The sequence below is a fragment of the Mollisia scopiformis genome (assembly GCF_001500285.1).
Source record: "Mollisia scopiformis unplaced genomic scaffold LY89scaffold_29, whole genome shotgun sequence".
Taxonomy (NCBI): Eukaryota; Fungi; Ascomycota; class Leotiomycetes; order Helotiales; family Mollisiaceae; genus Mollisia; species Mollisia scopiformis.
The window spans coordinates 716,161-732,334 of record NW_017263609.1 but is presented as its reverse complement, the minus strand read 5'-3'; the positions used below and the strand labels follow the sequence as shown (position 1 = coordinate 732,334).

The 16,174-nt window shown below is 50.2% G+C and overlaps 7 protein-coding genes across 7 annotated transcripts; 2 read left to right on the top strand and 5 right to left on the bottom strand.

Annotated features, from left to right (window-relative positions):
• Nucleotides 1–2,029: 2,029 nt before the first annotated feature.
• LY89DRAFT_288513 (uncharacterized protein) lies at nt 2,030–3,813 on the bottom strand. Its single transcript, XM_018206502.1, has 3 exons — nt 3,652–3,813; nt 2,090–3,586; nt 2,030–2,033 (listed from the first exon to the last, which is right to left on the bottom strand). The coding sequence occupies exon 2, from the start codon at nt 3,569–3,571 to the stop codon at nt 2,204–2,206; it is 1,368 nt and encodes a 455-aa protein (XP_018063821.1). The 5' UTR covers nt 3,572–3,586; nt 3,652–3,813; the 3' UTR covers nt 2,030–2,033; nt 2,090–2,203.
• A 595-nt stretch (nt 3,814–4,408) lies between these two features.
• Nucleotides 4,409–5,864, bottom strand: LY89DRAFT_701454 (S-adenosyl-L-methionine-dependent methyltransferase; the record flags this gene model as incomplete). The annotated part of the gene is made up of 4 exons (XM_018217196.1): nt 4,409–5,209; nt 5,254–5,477; nt 5,522–5,567; nt 5,625–5,864. 4 exons carry the CDS (start codon nt 5,862–5,864, stop codon nt 4,409–4,411), a joined length of 1,311 nt encoding a protein of 436 aa, XP_018063820.1.
• A 2,097-nt stretch (nt 5,865–7,961) lies between these two features.
• LY89DRAFT_598019 (methyltransferase domain-containing protein) lies at nt 7,962–9,348 on the bottom strand (the record flags this gene model as incomplete). Its single annotated transcript, XM_018210008.1, has 3 exons — nt 7,962–8,439; nt 8,489–8,693; nt 8,742–9,348. The coding sequence occupies 3 exons, from the start codon at nt 9,346–9,348 to the stop codon at nt 7,962–7,964; spliced, it is 1,290 nt and encodes a 429-aa protein (XP_018063819.1).
• A 326-nt stretch (nt 9,349–9,674) lies between these two features.
• On the top strand, nt 9,675–10,309 carry LY89DRAFT_288212 (uncharacterized protein). Its single transcript, XM_018206498.1, has one exon. The coding sequence runs from the start codon at nt 9,915–9,917 to the stop codon at nt 10,257–10,259; it is 345 nt and encodes a 114-aa protein (XP_018063818.1). The 5' UTR covers nt 9,675–9,914; the 3' UTR covers nt 10,260–10,309.
• A 1,240-nt stretch (nt 10,310–11,549) lies between these two features.
• Nucleotides 11,550–12,254, top strand: LY89DRAFT_288295 (uncharacterized protein). Its single transcript, XM_018206499.1, has one exon. The coding sequence runs from the start codon at nt 11,658–11,660 to the stop codon at nt 12,186–12,188; it is 531 nt and encodes a 176-aa protein (XP_018063817.1). The 5' UTR covers nt 11,550–11,657; the 3' UTR covers nt 12,189–12,254.
• On the bottom strand, nt 12,255–13,261 carry LY89DRAFT_288296 (uncharacterized protein). Its single transcript, XM_018206500.1, has one exon. The coding sequence runs from the start codon at nt 12,963–12,965 to the stop codon at nt 12,321–12,323; it is 645 nt and encodes a 214-aa protein (XP_018063816.1). The 5' UTR covers nt 12,966–13,261; the 3' UTR covers nt 12,255–12,320.
• A 76-nt stretch (nt 13,262–13,337) lies between these two features.
• On the bottom strand, nt 13,338–15,625 carry LY89DRAFT_788314 (HET-domain-containing protein; the record flags this gene model as incomplete). Its single annotated transcript, XM_018223159.1, has 2 exons — nt 15,183–15,625; nt 13,338–15,133 (listed from the first exon to the last, which is right to left on the bottom strand). Exons 1-2 carry the CDS (start codon nt 15,592–15,594, stop codon nt 13,338–13,340), a joined length of 2,208 nt encoding a protein of 735 aa, XP_018063815.1. The 5' UTR covers nt 15,595–15,625.
• Between the last annotated feature and the right edge of the window lie 549 nt (nt 15,626–16,174).

The window sequence follows — 16,174 nt, the reverse complement described above, 5'->3', positions numbered from 1 at the left end:
ACACTTTCGTACCAGTTGGATTCAACGATGATGGTACTCGGAAGAAGGAGGGGAAGAAAGAGCGAGTTATTTCGTCGTTCGATGGCGCTGATGAGCGAGATGATGAGCAAACTTGTAGCTCCGCCGGAAACCCAGGAGTGGAGCGACCTGTCCCGTCTCCTGCTCAAGTTGCATCCCCAGGTACGTTGAAATCTACTAATCCACAATATCGCCACCATCAAGGAAGCGAATTCTTTGCTGGTGGTTCGAGATATGAAAAGAAGAAGACTAATAGTGCATTAGCTCCAGTTCGTCCATTGCCAGAGGTGACTTCCAGCCTCGACGACCTGGCTAGAGTCTTCGAGCAACAGGCTAGAGTTGAGCCAGCTCACGAGTCCAACAGTCCTCCCACCAATGCCGAGTCCACCAATGCTGAGGCCACCAATTCCAAGTCCACTACGCCCACACCATTGGATTACTTGGAACTGGTAAGCGACGACGAATATGTCCCCCCGCACCGGATCCGCACAGCCAACGCTTCTACTGGCAGTGTTGGTCATCATGCTAGCACCGATCCCTGTTTTAATTTTGACAGAGATCGCATCATTCACCAAGCACGCCATGCCACCCCAGCCCTGGTTCCTGCCACAGGCCCGAGAGCTGGACCAGCTCGCGGTCAGGGTCATCGACGAAGCAACACAGTAACACTCATCCCCAAGACTGGTGACCCGATTTTCGTTCGTCCTGCGGGAGCATCTACTCCAATTGTACCAACTTCACCAGGTGTCCCTACACTGTCACCTCCAAACACGACTCCGGTATTGGGAGCAATCGGCGAGGATGACGAGGGCGAGAATAAGGACGAGTCTTAGAAGAGCACCGAGAAGATACCGATCGCAAATTCAGATACAGCCGAAAAGTATGAAGCAACCAGGAAAGCTGGGTACCAATCGTACATATCGACTGAAAGCAAAACAGCCAAAGATCTGCTACATCGAATTAGCTTTTGGTCCTCAATCATCTTTCAGGTTTTGGCGCTGCCTTGCCACGCTTGGAAACCTGTGTTGATCTACCTTTGTTTCTGTTGGACTAGCATAATTTTCCTTTGATCGTAATCTGTTCCGTCACCACTGACCAGATATTGGAGGCTGCCTGCAGCTTGCTTTGCCTTTTGTATCTACTGCTTGCTGTTCCTTGCTGCTTTGCCACTTCATTGGGGTTTGTGCTTGGAGGATGCTTGCTTCTGGTCTGTAATCAGGATGGTTGGCGTTGGAACCCATAATGTTTTCCTTGCTGTAGAATAGCTTCTTTCCAAATGTATGAGTGTCTGCCAGGTGGTGTCTGCAGGTGATATGCTGAGATCGAATTCAGGTGAGTTGTCTTAGTTGTCTTCGCGATTGACTCTGTTCATCTGTCCTGTTGGGGATTAGCAATCATCTTGCAGGCTACAGATCGGTCTTTCTTACTGTGATTACGATCGATGGTGATTTCCTTGGAGCTTCAACACGCGTTGGACGCGACTTGTCCATGGCAAAGGACATCTTGAGAAGCTGATTGTCGACGAATGGAGAAGAGAGAGACAAAAGGTAAGGTCATTGGACTCAAAGCCAAGAGCGGGAGAGTGTGCGGTGCTTGGGTTGAGGTTGTTGAGCTTTTAGGTTGGGTTATGGAGGGGTTGTAGATCGCGCTTGGACAAACAGCGGTCGTCTCGACCACTTCGAAGACCGGGCCGACCATTTCCCCGGATCTAGTGTCCTTCAGCACCAGAGGCAACTTCTGGTCTACACAATAGGCTATTATGTGTCACATTGGGCAAAAAGGACTACCAAGCACTCAAAATTCCGAGGACTCGGGCCTCTATGAAGAATCGGATTTTCGAAGTCATCACTCTCTTCGCCAGAGATTAAGTTCTAAATGGGGATCAAATTCATGATAGCACCAGCTCTGTGCTTTCAAAGACTACCATGGTCTTGACTTTCCAATACCTCTCTCGAAGTTTACTCTAGGTAAGCCCAATCAGCATCACAGATCCTCCTCCACATCCTACAACAACACTTTACTCCCGATCAGAAATGCATTTCACTGATCCATCTTAACAGGAATCACCTACATTAAGTTGAAGTTCTCTGACTCGCTCGAAAAGAAAAGTCCTCCTCGCTGGCCAATACCCCAGCCATAAGAACCCACACCCTCAGCAAACCTACCAAGAATCGCCTCTCCCTCCTCACTCAAGCAACCTCATCTGCCCTCCTTCACACCTCTCCGCCCCATCTACCACAAAACACCCCCAATACGCCACCCTTACCATAACCCGTCCCATCATCCCACGAAAATCCCTATCCTCCCAATCCCCAACATACAACTCCAACTCCTTCAACTCAGCTCCTCGCTTCCTAGCCCTCATTTTCTTAAACATCGCAAGTGCCGTGTCTTCGTTAAACAGTGGATCTGCTTCATCATCCGTCCCGTTCGATGTGTAGTAGTTGCGCCTCATTTCATGATATTGCATGGAAAGTTGACTCCCGGAATCATCCCATCGCATGGTTTGGTAGTCCAGATCCGGGGACGGGAAACGGAGGGTGGTTTTCTTCAAGGAAGGAGAGTTTATCAGATTGCTGAAAAGTCCTGTGTCCGTTGAGGTATTCACATCTCGAGGAAGTTCGATGTCCAGACTCTCGAGGCTGGGTGTTGAATGGAGGAATTTTGAGATTAGGTCTTGGCTGAGAAATGATTTGTCTTCAAGTTCTGGGCCATGACGGTAAGAAAATTGGCGCAGCTCTTGCGTCAGATTCGGCGCCGCGATGAAAGTTTCGAGAATAGGATCACCAAGTTCAGTTTGCGAGGACTTGATGATCACTCCACGAAGAGGCTGTGCGGTGTTCGTCAAGAACGGGATGATATCCTGTGCTTTTGCATCCCCAAAATAGTCGCTGATTGCTAGTGACAAGTTCGTCAGCGCAGGAAGAGTTTGACCTTGGAGGTGATTCAGAGTAGCCTTCGATGGCCAGGCCAAATGCAACGTATGCAGATGACTCCAATCCATGACCTCCAACCAAGCTTCCAGATTCGTTCGTCTATTGTTCGACTCTGTCGCCTCATTTTCTCCAACCTCGCCGAACCACTTCTTCCGAGACCATTCAAACCACTTCTCACGAAACCAATCCGACCAACTCGGCGCCTTCCAAGGCGCCCTCCCCCTCTGTTTCCATTCCCACCCTCCATCCTCACTCTCATCAAGCTTATACCCATCCAACCTCAGAACCTCCAACGGCTGAAACCGCACATCAGGATACCCAGCAAAAGGGAAAGCTTGCGGCGTATCCCGACCAACAACACACCCCTCATGATGAAGATACAAATCCAACTCCCTCAACCCCGTCGCATTCGCCAGAGCAGCGAACACGAAATCCACCGCTTCGTAATTCGCTTCATCTGCCCATTCGATATCTGCTTTCAAGCTGTAAAGCAAGGAGGAATTAGTCAAGCTCCAGGCTGGACCTCCGCCCCAGCTTTGTAAATCGTAGAAAATTCTGGGGTTTGGAGAAATTTGCTCGAAGGATCTCAATATGGCGTCAGAAATCGGTTGATGCATCTCCCACCTCACAACCTCCAGCCCGCCTAGCCGCTCAAACACATGCTCGACCAACGGCAATAATCCCTGCCAGTTCAAACCCCTGAGAGTCACTTCCTTGACATGATTCCTATTGAACATGCCTCCCTTTGCTGGGATTGCTCGATCGCTGATCAAGAAGTTGAGCCAGAGGTTACTTGCATTTGCTGATCGTTCGTCCCAGAAATTGAACGTCATGGTCTGGATAGGAGATGGACCGTCGCCGATATAGGGGAGTGGGCCTTCGAAACCGCAGTCTTCCCAGATGTTGTCGATGATGGGGTTGAGGGGGTAGTCCGAGGGGAGGCAGCGGATGATGGTCGCTAGGCATGGGTGGAGGAGGGTGAAGGCGCAGAGGAGGGCTGGGAGTTGGAGGAACATGATCGGCTCATCAATAGCAACTAGTAAACGGTATCGTAATTGAAGATCGTCTTGTAATTTTGTATTGTCTGGTGTTGATAAAGTCGAGATGTGGCAACAAGTGCACCGTCAGCATGGAGGAAGGGGACAGATATGAACATGTGACTTAACACTAAAAGAAACCAGGCAGCCCTTTGCATGATCTCCCAACACATTTGATGTCTATTTCAGACCGGGCAATTGGTTACCTCAAAGAGGTTACCAGCACGTTCCTAAGAACGTTCGGGGCAGAAGGTCCAGCTTGATCCTGGACATCTCATTTCTCTATGGAACCCATTGGTCTCCAATGTCGGCCCACTTGATAGCCACCTAGATACAACGCACAATAAACATTACCGCCACCTTCGCCTGGTATCATAAATCCATAGTACATACAAAACCACCTCCCTCCCCATCTCATCAGCTCTCAATCCCCCCAAAATCCTCCCCCTCCCACACCGCCTCAATAATACTCATCCTACACCCCTCCGGTCTCTTCGCACCAAGGAACCTAAACCCACCACTCAACCCCTCACTCGCAGCCTTGAACAGATCCTCAAACTCCCCTTCTGATCTCTCCCTCGCATTCAACAACGTCAACATCACCAAGTCCATACTACGAATGATCTTCTCGTCCCAGAGACTCTCGGTGCCTGGTTCCGGGAGACAATGATCGTTGATCACAACCCTAGCGCCCTTCTTCAGCGCTGGGATGAGTTGCCGGAGCATATTGATCGAGTATCGATCTGACTGGTTGTGTAGGATCCACCGGTAAAGATAGACATCTGCTCCCTTGACAGGTTGTTGAGTATGGAAATCATGAACCTGGAACTTAATCCTCTCTCCCAGATCCCCCTCGAGCTTCGGAGCTGACTGGACCGTCTTCGGTAGATCTTGAACGATGAATTTCATCTTCTTGTACTTCTCAGCGAGGTCGATACAGACGAATCCGTGAGAACCACCGATGTCAACTACGGTTCCGGAAGAGGCGTTGATGCGAGACCAGTCGTAGTTGTTGACGAGATAAGAGACCTCGTACCCTTCTCCACCTGTTAAAGAAGTCATGGCTCCGCCCATACGCTTCGCGCGCTTTGGTGACTTGCCGAAAGTAACAAACATGGGCTCGACGTCGATGGTGTTGTTGGCAACGCAGAAACCTGCTTGGCTAGGTTCGCTAGCTGATGGGTTGAGGTTGATGGCGTCGACGACTCGGGAGGCGGCCTTAGAGGTCAGTATGGTCATCATGAGAAGAAGGGAGCACTTACAGGCCAAATATCCTCCACGCAGAAACCGACCCAGTCGTTGATCATCTGGTCTTCGGCTAGGACTCTACTTGCGGCTGTATGAGCCACAACACCAGGTTCGACTTCTTTGAAGATCCGATTCGTCATTGCGTGTCTGAGGAATCTTCGGACATTGATTTCATCCAAATCGACTTTCTCAGCGATCTGAGCAAAGGTTGCAGTTTCATGGATAGGAAACGATTGTGCTTCAAAGATCAGCTTCGTCCTTGAATTCAAGATGAAAGCTTACCAATCTTGTAATGATAGATAGCATGAAGCGAAAGCGAGTTGTTATGCTACACTCACTCATCAGCATCTCATCCAAATCGTCTCAAGATAAAAAGACCCCTCACATCCCAAGCCATCCACCTAATATTCTCCGTGGGTCCCGCAACCAGATCCCCCAACTCCCTCGTCGCCCTCACAACCTCATCCCTCGCGCTCTTCATCTCGTCACTCATCTTCGGGAAGTTGGTCGGCCCATCGACATCGAACGACGGCTGCGCACTCCCACTCTGTTTCAGGAACCTATCCAACTTCTCCGTCTCCCTCGTGATGATACCCGCCAGCTCGATCAGTTGCGAAGTCGACATCTTGGCGTCCGGTTGCGGTTTTGTAGCAACAGCAGCAGAAGCAGCAGCGAAATTCCTCGTCGACGATCTGATTTCTAAACTGGGAGGAAACCTCGCGAAGGGGATGGGGACGGGGACGATTCGAGTGAATCTCCTCCCCGCGGCGGCGCCGCCGCTCAACTTCATGGTCCTCATGCTATAAAAATATATATATTTTCGTCGTCCGGCTCATTTCCCAAAACAAACACAAATACAAACACACAAACAGAACAACAAAGATGCGTCGTCTGTGAGAACCCGAGCCCACGTCCCCGGGACAGCAGACAGACCACGTTTCCCTCCCTGGCTGATGTAACGAGCGAGCGCGTCGTGGACGGACCCTGGTAGGGGGGAAGGGGGTAGGGATCACCGTTGCAATATCAGATACCCACCTCCAGTACTTTCAAACCTCACTCGAATCCCGCTCTTACGCTCGCACGAAATCAGGGACTCGAGAAAGGATGCAGATACAGTAGAAAGGACTCCAGCAAGGGAAGGAAGGGAAAATATGCAAGTTTCCGTGCTTCCTGGCACAGACATGATGGTGCCGAGCAGTCAGTCAGTGCTTAACGTAACTCCACCTTCCATCCGTCCCATCGAACGATGCCTGCTGTTTCCCAAGAAGGATCCACGTCCGAGAACTGTACCTAGGTTATCGATGGACACCGGGGGATAGTATTGCGTTCCCCCATACCCTACCCCTACTGCAACGCAAGATATGAAGTTACCAGATTCGCGCGCTCGCGTATATCCTTAGTGGCCTCGTATCTTCAAATTTCCATATGCAGGTCTCCGGCTGGCTGGCGGGCACGTTCTGAGAAAGCCGTGCTTGCAGGGCATGGATGGATGGATGGATGCCGTGATGTGATGGTGTGGTCAGCACCCAATCTTGGACCCTGGAAATCATCCCACGTCTTGTCTGTGTTATCTCCCGCGCAAGAAGAAGAGCGTCTTTCCTTCCTGTCCTTCTTTCCGTCTCTCTGCTTCTCCGTTTCTGACCCGACTCATGAGCTGAGAATGCGTAGGTAGAGTACAGTATTACACCAGAACCTCATGTTGGACGCACAACAAACGATAAATGCGTAGCACTACTACTACTACTACTACTACTACTACTACTACTACTACTACTACCTAGCCTGCACGACAATCACGCGTTTGTAGCACCAACCCACCACGCACACTAAAAAACTCAATTGCCTCCGAACCCTTCCCAGCACCAGACAACAAACAATTGGTCCCCTCTCCAACGCTCCAACGCTCCAACACCTTATCTCCCTTCCCTTCCCTTCCCTTCCCTTCCCTTCCCCCTTCAAGCCCAACCCGCATCCATCGGCCGCACCCCTTCCCTTCTTCCCCTGGAAATTCTAACCGAGCGCGAGCGTCCCGGGAAATACCTTAGCTAACAATGCAACGCAGTGGAGTGTAACCGAAGTGAGACCTAGAGCTGCAAGGTGATACAGCACAGTAGTGATTCGGGAGTGATGTAATTTGCGTGACTACTACTGTTGGCGGGGTGGATTTTCGCCGTAGGGGTCGGAGGGTTAGTACATTAGGGCTTTGACCTCGCTGTGTGTGTTGTGTCTTTGGAAAGATGAGAAAGGAGGGGGTTGAATGCGAGGTGATTGTGGCGTGCTGGGAAAAAGGAATTTGGTGTCGGAAGGAGGCGAGCCGGCCGTTTTTTCGGGGTGAGGAGAGGAGAGGAGAGGACCCTTTGTGCATGGGGAGACGGGAGGAAGACGGGCTGAGAAGTATATTTCAGAAAATCAAAGATTCTGAAGAAGGGAGAGCTTGATGAGCTTGCTGAGAAGATTCAGCGGAATATTATAAAATAAATATATATCTTTTCGATAACATTCAAATCATGCATGGCCCCATGCTAGATGCAAGAGTAATCCACCAAAACATCGTGAACATCCCGTCCCCTCAATACGCCATGCTTGCTTGCTTGCCATCCAACTCCAGACTCGTGTCTTCCGCTCTAAATCCAACATTCTATATCCAACTTCTCTACCCCCGCCTCCGGATACCTTTTTCCAGACTCGTTTCTCCCTCTAATCCAACATAAAAGGGACCGCCCTATCCCGTCTCCGGATAGCTCACACCCTCCTCCGGTTTCTGCCCACAAATAATATGACAAGGCATATGCGAATGCACCCACCCCTCCATATACGCCTTCCTCACCTCCACCAGCCAAACCTCCACCTGCTCCTTCGTCCACTTCAGTCCCCTCGTCATCGGCCCCAACGCAATGGGCTGCAACCCATCAATCAGAATAGTCCTCCAATACAACCCCACCAACTTCAGCACTTTGTTCTTAGGCCACAACCCGATCGGGACGTGGAAGACGCGCGTGGAAACGTTGACGAATCCGGCTTGGCGCATCATGTCTTCCAGGAGGAGGGTTGCGTTGAAATCCACGCCGAGGACGGCCAGGGCTTCGATGATGAGGCCCCAGTATTGGGCGACGGGGTGGTCGGGGGGCATGCTGCCGTCGTGGCATTGGGGGTAGTGGTGGATTTCTTGGAGTTCGAACCAACCGCCTGGTTTGAGATGACTTCTTCTTGTCAGTTTACATCTTTATTCAAGGAGAAAAGGGAACATACTCCAGAACTCGCGCCATTAACAGCGGCCAATTCCTGATAGCCATAACTGTATGTCGAGCATGTACATAATCGTAGTAATTTAACGGCTTCAACCACGGACTCTCCACATCATCCACCATGAACTTGACATTTGGCGGAACCCATTCCGGTTGGATAGGACTTAGATCCACACCCAGTATATTCGCTCCTGGATATAAATCTCCCACTATAATCAATCAGCCAGCACCCTCCCAGAAGAGAGGAGGAAACAAACTCTCAATAGCCCAAATCCCCGTCCCAGTCCCCATATCCAGCACATTCTGCGGATTCTTCCCAAGAGGCGCAAAATGCAGTTTCCCACCCAGCAGATTAACCATCATCGCATGCTTCATGTCCTCTCGATCCTGCTCACTGTCATCGTTGGGGAAATTGTAGCTCCCCTCCCGGAACCGGTGATATCTTCTCCCATTCTCAAAGGCGTAGTTGCGGACACTGCTGGCGAGCGAGGTCGACGCTGAGCCTAGGGAGTCGGTTTCGTAGCCGTCGTCGGATTCGGGGTAGTCGCGTATCGAGGACCCGTCGGCGCCGCCGTCGATTTCGATGCCTTGTTGCGCTTGTGTGACCGCGGTGGCAGTTTCGAGGTCTTGGGCTGCTTGCTCGGCGGGCGTGAGGGAGGTGTAGGGTATTCCTGCGTGTGGGGGAGAGTTGGATTTGGGGGAGGAGGATTTTTGGGTCGAGAGTCGTTTCGAGGATGTCGAGGTTGAGGGACCGGGTTGTGGATGTGATTGTGATTGTGATTCTGCCTGCTTTCGCTCTTGTTCGGGTGGGATCGTGGTCACCGAAATGGCAGAATCGTGAGGTGACGGAGCAGCTGGGTTCATGATGTTGGCGACGTCAACAAACCATGGATCTATATCTGTACGAGAACTCGAGGATGAGGAAGGAGTCCGGCGAAGACTTGAGTACATAATGAAGTGACCGGAGACCCAGGTACCCGATGAGTGAGTTTGTTGTGCGGGTCTCTCAGCATCCCCTGTGCGATTGACAGAGTTGCCGAACTGATGTGCGAGTAGCCGACGACAGGTTCAGATGTTGGGTTGCATCGCGCACGGAAGCCAGATCAGATCTTGGACATTGAGTGCTGACGGAGACCTGGTCGGGACGCACAAGGGAAGGGAAGGGAAGGGAAGGGAAGGGAAGGGAAGGGAAGGGGATCCAGGGTTGAAACAATAAAGGATCTCGAGGAGAAGAGAGGAGCCAGGTGAAGGAGATTCACACATGAAAAAGAGAAGATTCTTTACTTCCTCCTCGCAACGACTAAACTCTTAATTCGCGAGCAGTCGGTCATCTGGCGACATTCATCACTACTACAGTACACTGCACTGGTGGGGCCACAGCGGATGGGACTTTCCGTTGGCGAGCCCTGAAGCCAAGCCTGCAGTTCCGAATGGCTGCTCTGATCTTAGGGAGGTTTAGCATATCATTGGGCTGTGGTTGTGCAGTAGCGCTAGGAGGGAATTGTACTGTAGACACGGCACGGCTCCTCACCGTTTCAAGGCAGTTGACCGTTGTCTCCTGCCGACACGCGAGTCTAGACCACCAGAGGCTTCTTGTTCATAGAATCATGATTATAGCTGCAGCATGTTCGAACTTTACTTCACTGCCGTCATGTCATAAACTTTTGCTAACTTCTCTCTCTCTCTCGGAGCTGGTTCCACAAACCTATTTCAGGATATTATCTATCTATGCAGCAGGGGTGTCCAGTCAGGGTTGGACAGCAAATGAATCCTGAATCCTCGATACCGAATCATGTTGCATCTTGGTTCCCTTCAGCTTGGCCGGAAAAGCAATTTATTGGCCGTGGCCGCACTCAGATCCCCCACGTTGTGTCGCTACAAGGCTCGGGTGGGGATTTCCCGCGGGCCACAGGGCAGATCTCGATGAAGTGGTCGGTGCAGAGCGGGCAGCGACATAAAGCTGTGGTGAATTTCTTCACCTTTTCGTTTCGTGATTACTTGCAGTACTTCCTCTGGTGGTAATTGTGTCAAAAGATTTATCAGTATTTGAGAGCTCAAGTGGTTCTTGTCTACAATTCCCTGCCGAACATGGGTATTTCCCGTCCAGCTTGTCTTTCGCTTTTTCTGCATTTCAAGTCTTTGGGACGAGTTCGAACAATGGATTCAGTTGGGGCGAGCAAAGTACTCGTGAAAACAAACAGAGAGGGCATTCACAAGTCGTGAGCCGGCCAAAATGACCTGTCATTCAACCAACTCGCCGTACCCCGCTACATATTCATTTTTCTTACTCTTTATTTCTACCTCAGCGGCTTGATTTTACCTTAAATCAATTGCTATTCCTCTATTCTTCTCAACTTTCGAGTTCTTAATTTTGAGATCTAGCTTTCGAGTTGGCGGGGTAATGAAAGAATTTGATTGTTTCTCTCATCAATAATTTAATCAAAGCATCACGCTTCAATTACCAACATGGTTCCAAGTATCCACCCCACTCCAACCTCCCCACTCCATACTAACCAACACCAGATCCCCGCCCCCTCAGCCTCACATTCTCAATCAACTCCAACTCCTCCACCTACGAGTCCAACGACCCCCTCCCCGTAATCTTCTTCCACGGCCCCAAACCCGCCTGGAAAGAAACCCCTCCCACCAACACCACACCCCAAACCACTTTCTCCCCCCTCGAAATCAGCGTCTCAAATCCAACCCTCCTCCGCACCTGGCTCGGCGTCCTCCCCGCTCCCGAATCACAAACCTACACATCCACATCGACGCCTCCGTCACCCTCAAAGACGTCCCGTCCTGGACGCAGCTTTTCGCCGTGCTAGCGCGCGAGGCGACCAATTTGATGCATTTGTCTGTGTATTGGGATGAGAAGGGCGGGGTGGGGAAGAATGTCGAGTTTATTAGGAGTTTGAGCTGGTTGAGGGTTAAGGGGACGATTGCGATTTCGGGGTACTATGCTTCGAGGTGGCCGGGGTATATGCAGAGGACTATGGGGGTGAGGCCTGTGCAGGGGGGTTTGGGTTTGGGTTGGGGGATCGAGTCGGTGGGGAGGTTGAGGAGGTTTCAAGTTGGGACGGAGGGGATTATTCCTTAAGATAGGGGGGCGGAAGGATGGGAGAAAATGAGTTTATTGTATTTTTATCGTAAGAATCTATATTCCCCAACAGCAAATGTGCTCATGCAAAATCTGGATCCCGCGGCCACCTAAGTCCATAAACAAAGTCATCAGAATCCGCCCTACCCGGACGCAAAAACTCATGCAAAGTCTCCCCGCAAACTTGACAATGCTCAACATCACGAACCTCAACACCCTCCGCAGAGTCTCGAACCGCCAGCCATTGTCCCTTGGGAGCCGTCCAAACCATCGACACCGGGTAACGGAGCCCGTTCATGTGTTCACGCTCGGCAGCATCCGTGTCACTCAGACACCACTCGCACCCGGGTCCTTCAATACCCGCACTCCTGCCCACCAACTCGCTGACCTGCTCTTGCAGCACCGTCGTCCATCTCGAGACCCTCGTATATTCCGGCATCCTGAGCTCGAACCTGCGAAGTTTTCCCGAGTAAAGAAGGGTGCGCAGTCCGTTCAGGACAGGCATCCAGTCGAAACGAATGAACAAACCACAGAAGAAGCTGAAGGAGGGCAAGTCGAAGTGGATGGAGACCCTCGAGAGGTTCGGCAGGCTGGTATCGGAAGCTAGTCGACGCAAGGCTGTTCCCATGGCGTACAGCCGATCCTGGCAAATCTGCTCGCTTCGGAACTTCATGTAGGCTTCGTGGGGTGAGTTGCCGCTGCTTGTTGTTAGTACAGTGACAGAAGTGCTGCGGGGATCTTACCTGAGGGTAAAGCAGACTTGCTCGCCGTACTTTCGATCTAAATCCCCGATCCGGCGGCGTTTATGGTCGTACGAGGGAAGGACACCATCACGTGCTGAGACGGATGGGGTCAAGAGGAGTTCTGATCTAGTGATCCTCGAACTCGCGAACTCCTCGTGGAGCTTCTTGTTCGGTTTCAAGAAGAGCTCAAAGGCTGGTAGTATACTATCTACCAAGCCGCGGAATACGTCGGGAGCGCACCCGTACGCCTGCCCAAGACTTGGTCCGTAGGGTATTGAGTTATGCGTAAATCCGCGTTCGTAGAATGGATCACCTTCTTCACTACGGTGTTTCTTTCTCTGTGCGAAGTAGTCGTCAAGAATAAGATCATAGATTGTATTTTTGATCTCCGGCGGCAGCAAATGGAAGGGGAATTTCCTGTTTCTGTTCATTTTCCTTCGCGAGGAATTGATCAATCTCGTCAGAGAGGACGAGAAAGCTGCTAGCTCGGCTTCGAACGCGGAGGAAATGGCTGCTAGCCCTTCGTATCCTGGATTGCCCTTCTGCAGTTGCTGGCGCAGCTCATCGAATGTTGTGTGGGGGCGCTTGATGTTGGGTTGTTTTTCCGAGACATCATTGGACAATTTTCTTTTTGGTGCCATCTTGTCGAATATTATCCAGATTTATATCATAGTGTCTTTTTGTAACGATTGAAAGTTATTCGGTTTTTCAGATTTACGTTGTGAGCGAAGTTGTAGAGATAAAGATGTTCAGCGAGTGGAAAGCGAAGTGAGGACTGATTTGGATCTGAACTATGACACTCTGGAGCCAATGGAAGTTCAGTGTGTATCATAAAGAGCTTTACTAGCCTGAAGGGCATTAGCATGACGTCCTAGACTAAAGGACACGTCAAGTGAGAAGGGGTCACGTGTAGGGGATAAGCGAGCCGAAAAAGGGGGACCGATTTTAGGGCCCAAACTTTGAACGACGAACGCTAGCGTGCAGAGGTAAGCAACCTTCAATCATTGAATTGTTTATATAAGAGTAATTGTTCTCTTCTTCAACTTGGCCTTGAAAATCTCATCACATGCAGCGCTTTCCAAAATTGTTCCCTTATATGCATCTGATCCCACAGCCTCTTCATCCGGCTCTGGGTATTTCCTCAACCCAAGGTGAGCAATGCGACGGTATTCTCCCTCTTTACGTCCTGTAGACTCCACCAACAACATATCAAGACCTGGAACTTGACTTCCTGGCGCACCATCCCAGCGTACAATCTCCACAGCTCCAAATTCTTGATTCGGACACGGTTTGTGTTGTTGGTAATATTCGTAGGTCATACTACCTATAGTACACAGGTATGTGTAAGCCACCTCTTGAAAAGCGGAGATTTTCACTGATTCTGGAATTTCTGGCTTGTCGAGGTATTGTTGCTCAGTCGAGTAGGCAGGAGGTAGTTGATCAACCTTCACAAAACGGGTATGAAGTACCAATTCTCCGTCCGTGACTTGTCCAAACGGATCGTCACCTTTCAAGGTAGTCTTCACACTGACCACCTTGGCAGTGCTATGTGCAGACAATTTAAGGGCATCCCTTACTTGCCAATTGTTGTTCATAGTCGATTCCCTGCCCAGTATACTTGCCCAACACCAGGATGGGGCAAGATAGCGTGAAGGTTTGGCGAGATCAAAGCGAGTCGATTGATCAGCTGGGTATCTCGGGGAACGATTCCACGCAAGAGTGCTGAGAATCTCGTTCTTCCATATTCCAGCACAATACTCGTCTTTCAGAACGTGCTGAAAGACTCTGGCCATACCTGCAAGTGCGGGTAGCACATCGAAATCCATGGTCAGAGAACGTTTCATGAACTGTTCCGTGATGTCATTCCATTTATCGTACGGGTCTGCGATCGAGTATGATTTCCACCATTGGTCTGACTTGTGGGATCGGAGACTGAGTTTCTCAAGCAAAGATTCTTTAGGCTTGCTGATTTCGGTGTTCTGCCTCCGAATGCAGTCTTGGATAAACCCCTTGGAACGATAGTCCTCAGTTGCTTTCGTGATCCTCCCTCCTTCATCATCTTGGTAACAGGAACATTCCCAGATCATTTGTTGAGCCCCGTACGATAGGGTCCGCTGAGCCAATAAACCCTCCTGCAAGCACCATCCGCGCGTCATGAGAGCACTTGCGGACAATGCATGATCCCATAGCTCTGAACCAGGACGAAGATGAATTTTATTTGTCTTTTCTTCGGCGGGATTTCTCCATTCAACCGCAGCTCTTCCATTCTCAGACTTTCGTTCCGAGAAAATGCCACTCCGCGTCGATGGAGCATTGGCTGCTACAACAGTAAGGACTGCGCCACTGTAGACATCTCTCATTTTTGCAGCCTCTCTTGCCCAATCCTCTGCTGAATCCTGCTTGATACACAAGGCATCTATCCAAACATATTTGATACCGAGTGCCCGAGTTATGAGCACAGCATCTCTCAAGGTCGCTGGGAAGTCATTTATTGGAATTCCGTTCCGCAGTTTATCCATCGTGCCATCATTGAACACGAATATCGAGTCACCTCCCCAGCAGTAGCTGAGTGCAATATAGGGATCTGTCTTGCCATTGCTGTCTATGAGTTTTGGAGCGTGATTCTCATCGCCCACATCAATAACTCGAGTTGGTAGAGGACGTGCTTGATCCGAAGCGGGGTTGCACTCTTTGTGCTCGTCAAGGCACGTCTTGAGCCATTCAGCGGCAACGGATTTACAGCCATTCAAAGATGGGTCAGAATAGACAGCTCTTCCAAGTAAAGCAGCTCCTTCAGAGGGGATATCTTCTACGCCAGATTAGCCAACCACTTCAAAACAACGAAATGGGTCACGTGCCTCGATCAGCAAATGCTTCGAAGGAGCACAACGTTCGACTATTGCCAGAAGGGGCTTGTTGTGTGAGCATGACATATGGGAAACCTTGTCGAGATTTTGTCCAGCTACTAGATCCAATGTAAAGTTGACCTGGAAAGTACTTCTCAAGCCAGTCTTCAGTGAAATCATCCTTGTTCAACGTCTTGACCCAAGTTTTCCAAAACAGAGCGCACAACTGGCAGCCTTGCTCTGCAGAGTTCTTGAGGGCAATGATTCCTTCGTGATGTTTGTAGAATGTGGGCATTGGCGCCCGATAATCGTTTGCGTCAACATAATTCCGGTCCGTATTCCCTGTCGCGTCGGGTTTCTGAGCTGCTGACTGGAGAAGCAGCTCCCGGATATCGAACTTTTGACATAGATCACAAATTTCCATTATATTTTGAGTTGTTGAAAAAGTATGGGTTCATGAAGTGCGAAGTATTTTAAAGGGCTGAAACTCTGTGCTTACGCCGAGGACAAGCATCAGAATCCTTCTGGACCTGCATAAGGTCACGTGGTACTTTCATAAAGGACTGAACCCAAAAATGTGCCCTGATCTAGTTGTTACTGAGACTTAGCTTGTGAGCTGTCTTTGCAGCTGAATGTCTGAGTGAGCAAAGGCGGTTTCGGATCATTGTGGCTTCCTGGACGTGATTCACAACCACACCTAAGAATAGTCAAGACGGCCCCGCTATCTTGTTGAAATCGCTATGGGGAACTTGCTTCACAAGAGATATATCAAATATGATAACCAAGATGTGATTACTAAGTATCAGAAGCTTTGAGGCCCAGGGTTCGCATGAGCACAAAGAATTCTGTCAGCCAGATGCTACGACAAGCACGCTACGCCAACTTGGAGAGCGAAGCTTGTTGTGGCCCTCGCACAGATAAATAGCGCAAGATTACCTCTGACTTTGACAGATGGAGAGGGCAAGATCTTGCATCACTTCAAGCGCAAAGGGTAGTTTAGTAGA

Excerpts from the sequence above, each read along its gene's own strand:
- LY89DRAFT_288513 (XM_018206502.1), bottom strand. The coding sequence starts at position 3,571 with ATGCATCAACCGATTTCTGACGCCATATTGAGATCCTTCGAGCAAATT.
- LY89DRAFT_288212 (XM_018206498.1), top strand. The coding sequence starts at position 9,915 with ATGGCTGCTCTGATCTTAGGGAGGTTTAGCATATCATTGGGCTGTGGT.
- LY89DRAFT_288295 (XM_018206499.1), top strand. The coding sequence starts at position 11,658 with ATGTGCTCATGCAAAATCTGGATCCCGCGGCCACCTAAGTCCATAAAC.
- LY89DRAFT_288296 (XM_018206500.1), bottom strand. The coding sequence starts at position 12,965 with ATGGCACCAAAAAGAAAATTGTCCAATGATGTCTCGGAAAAACAACCC.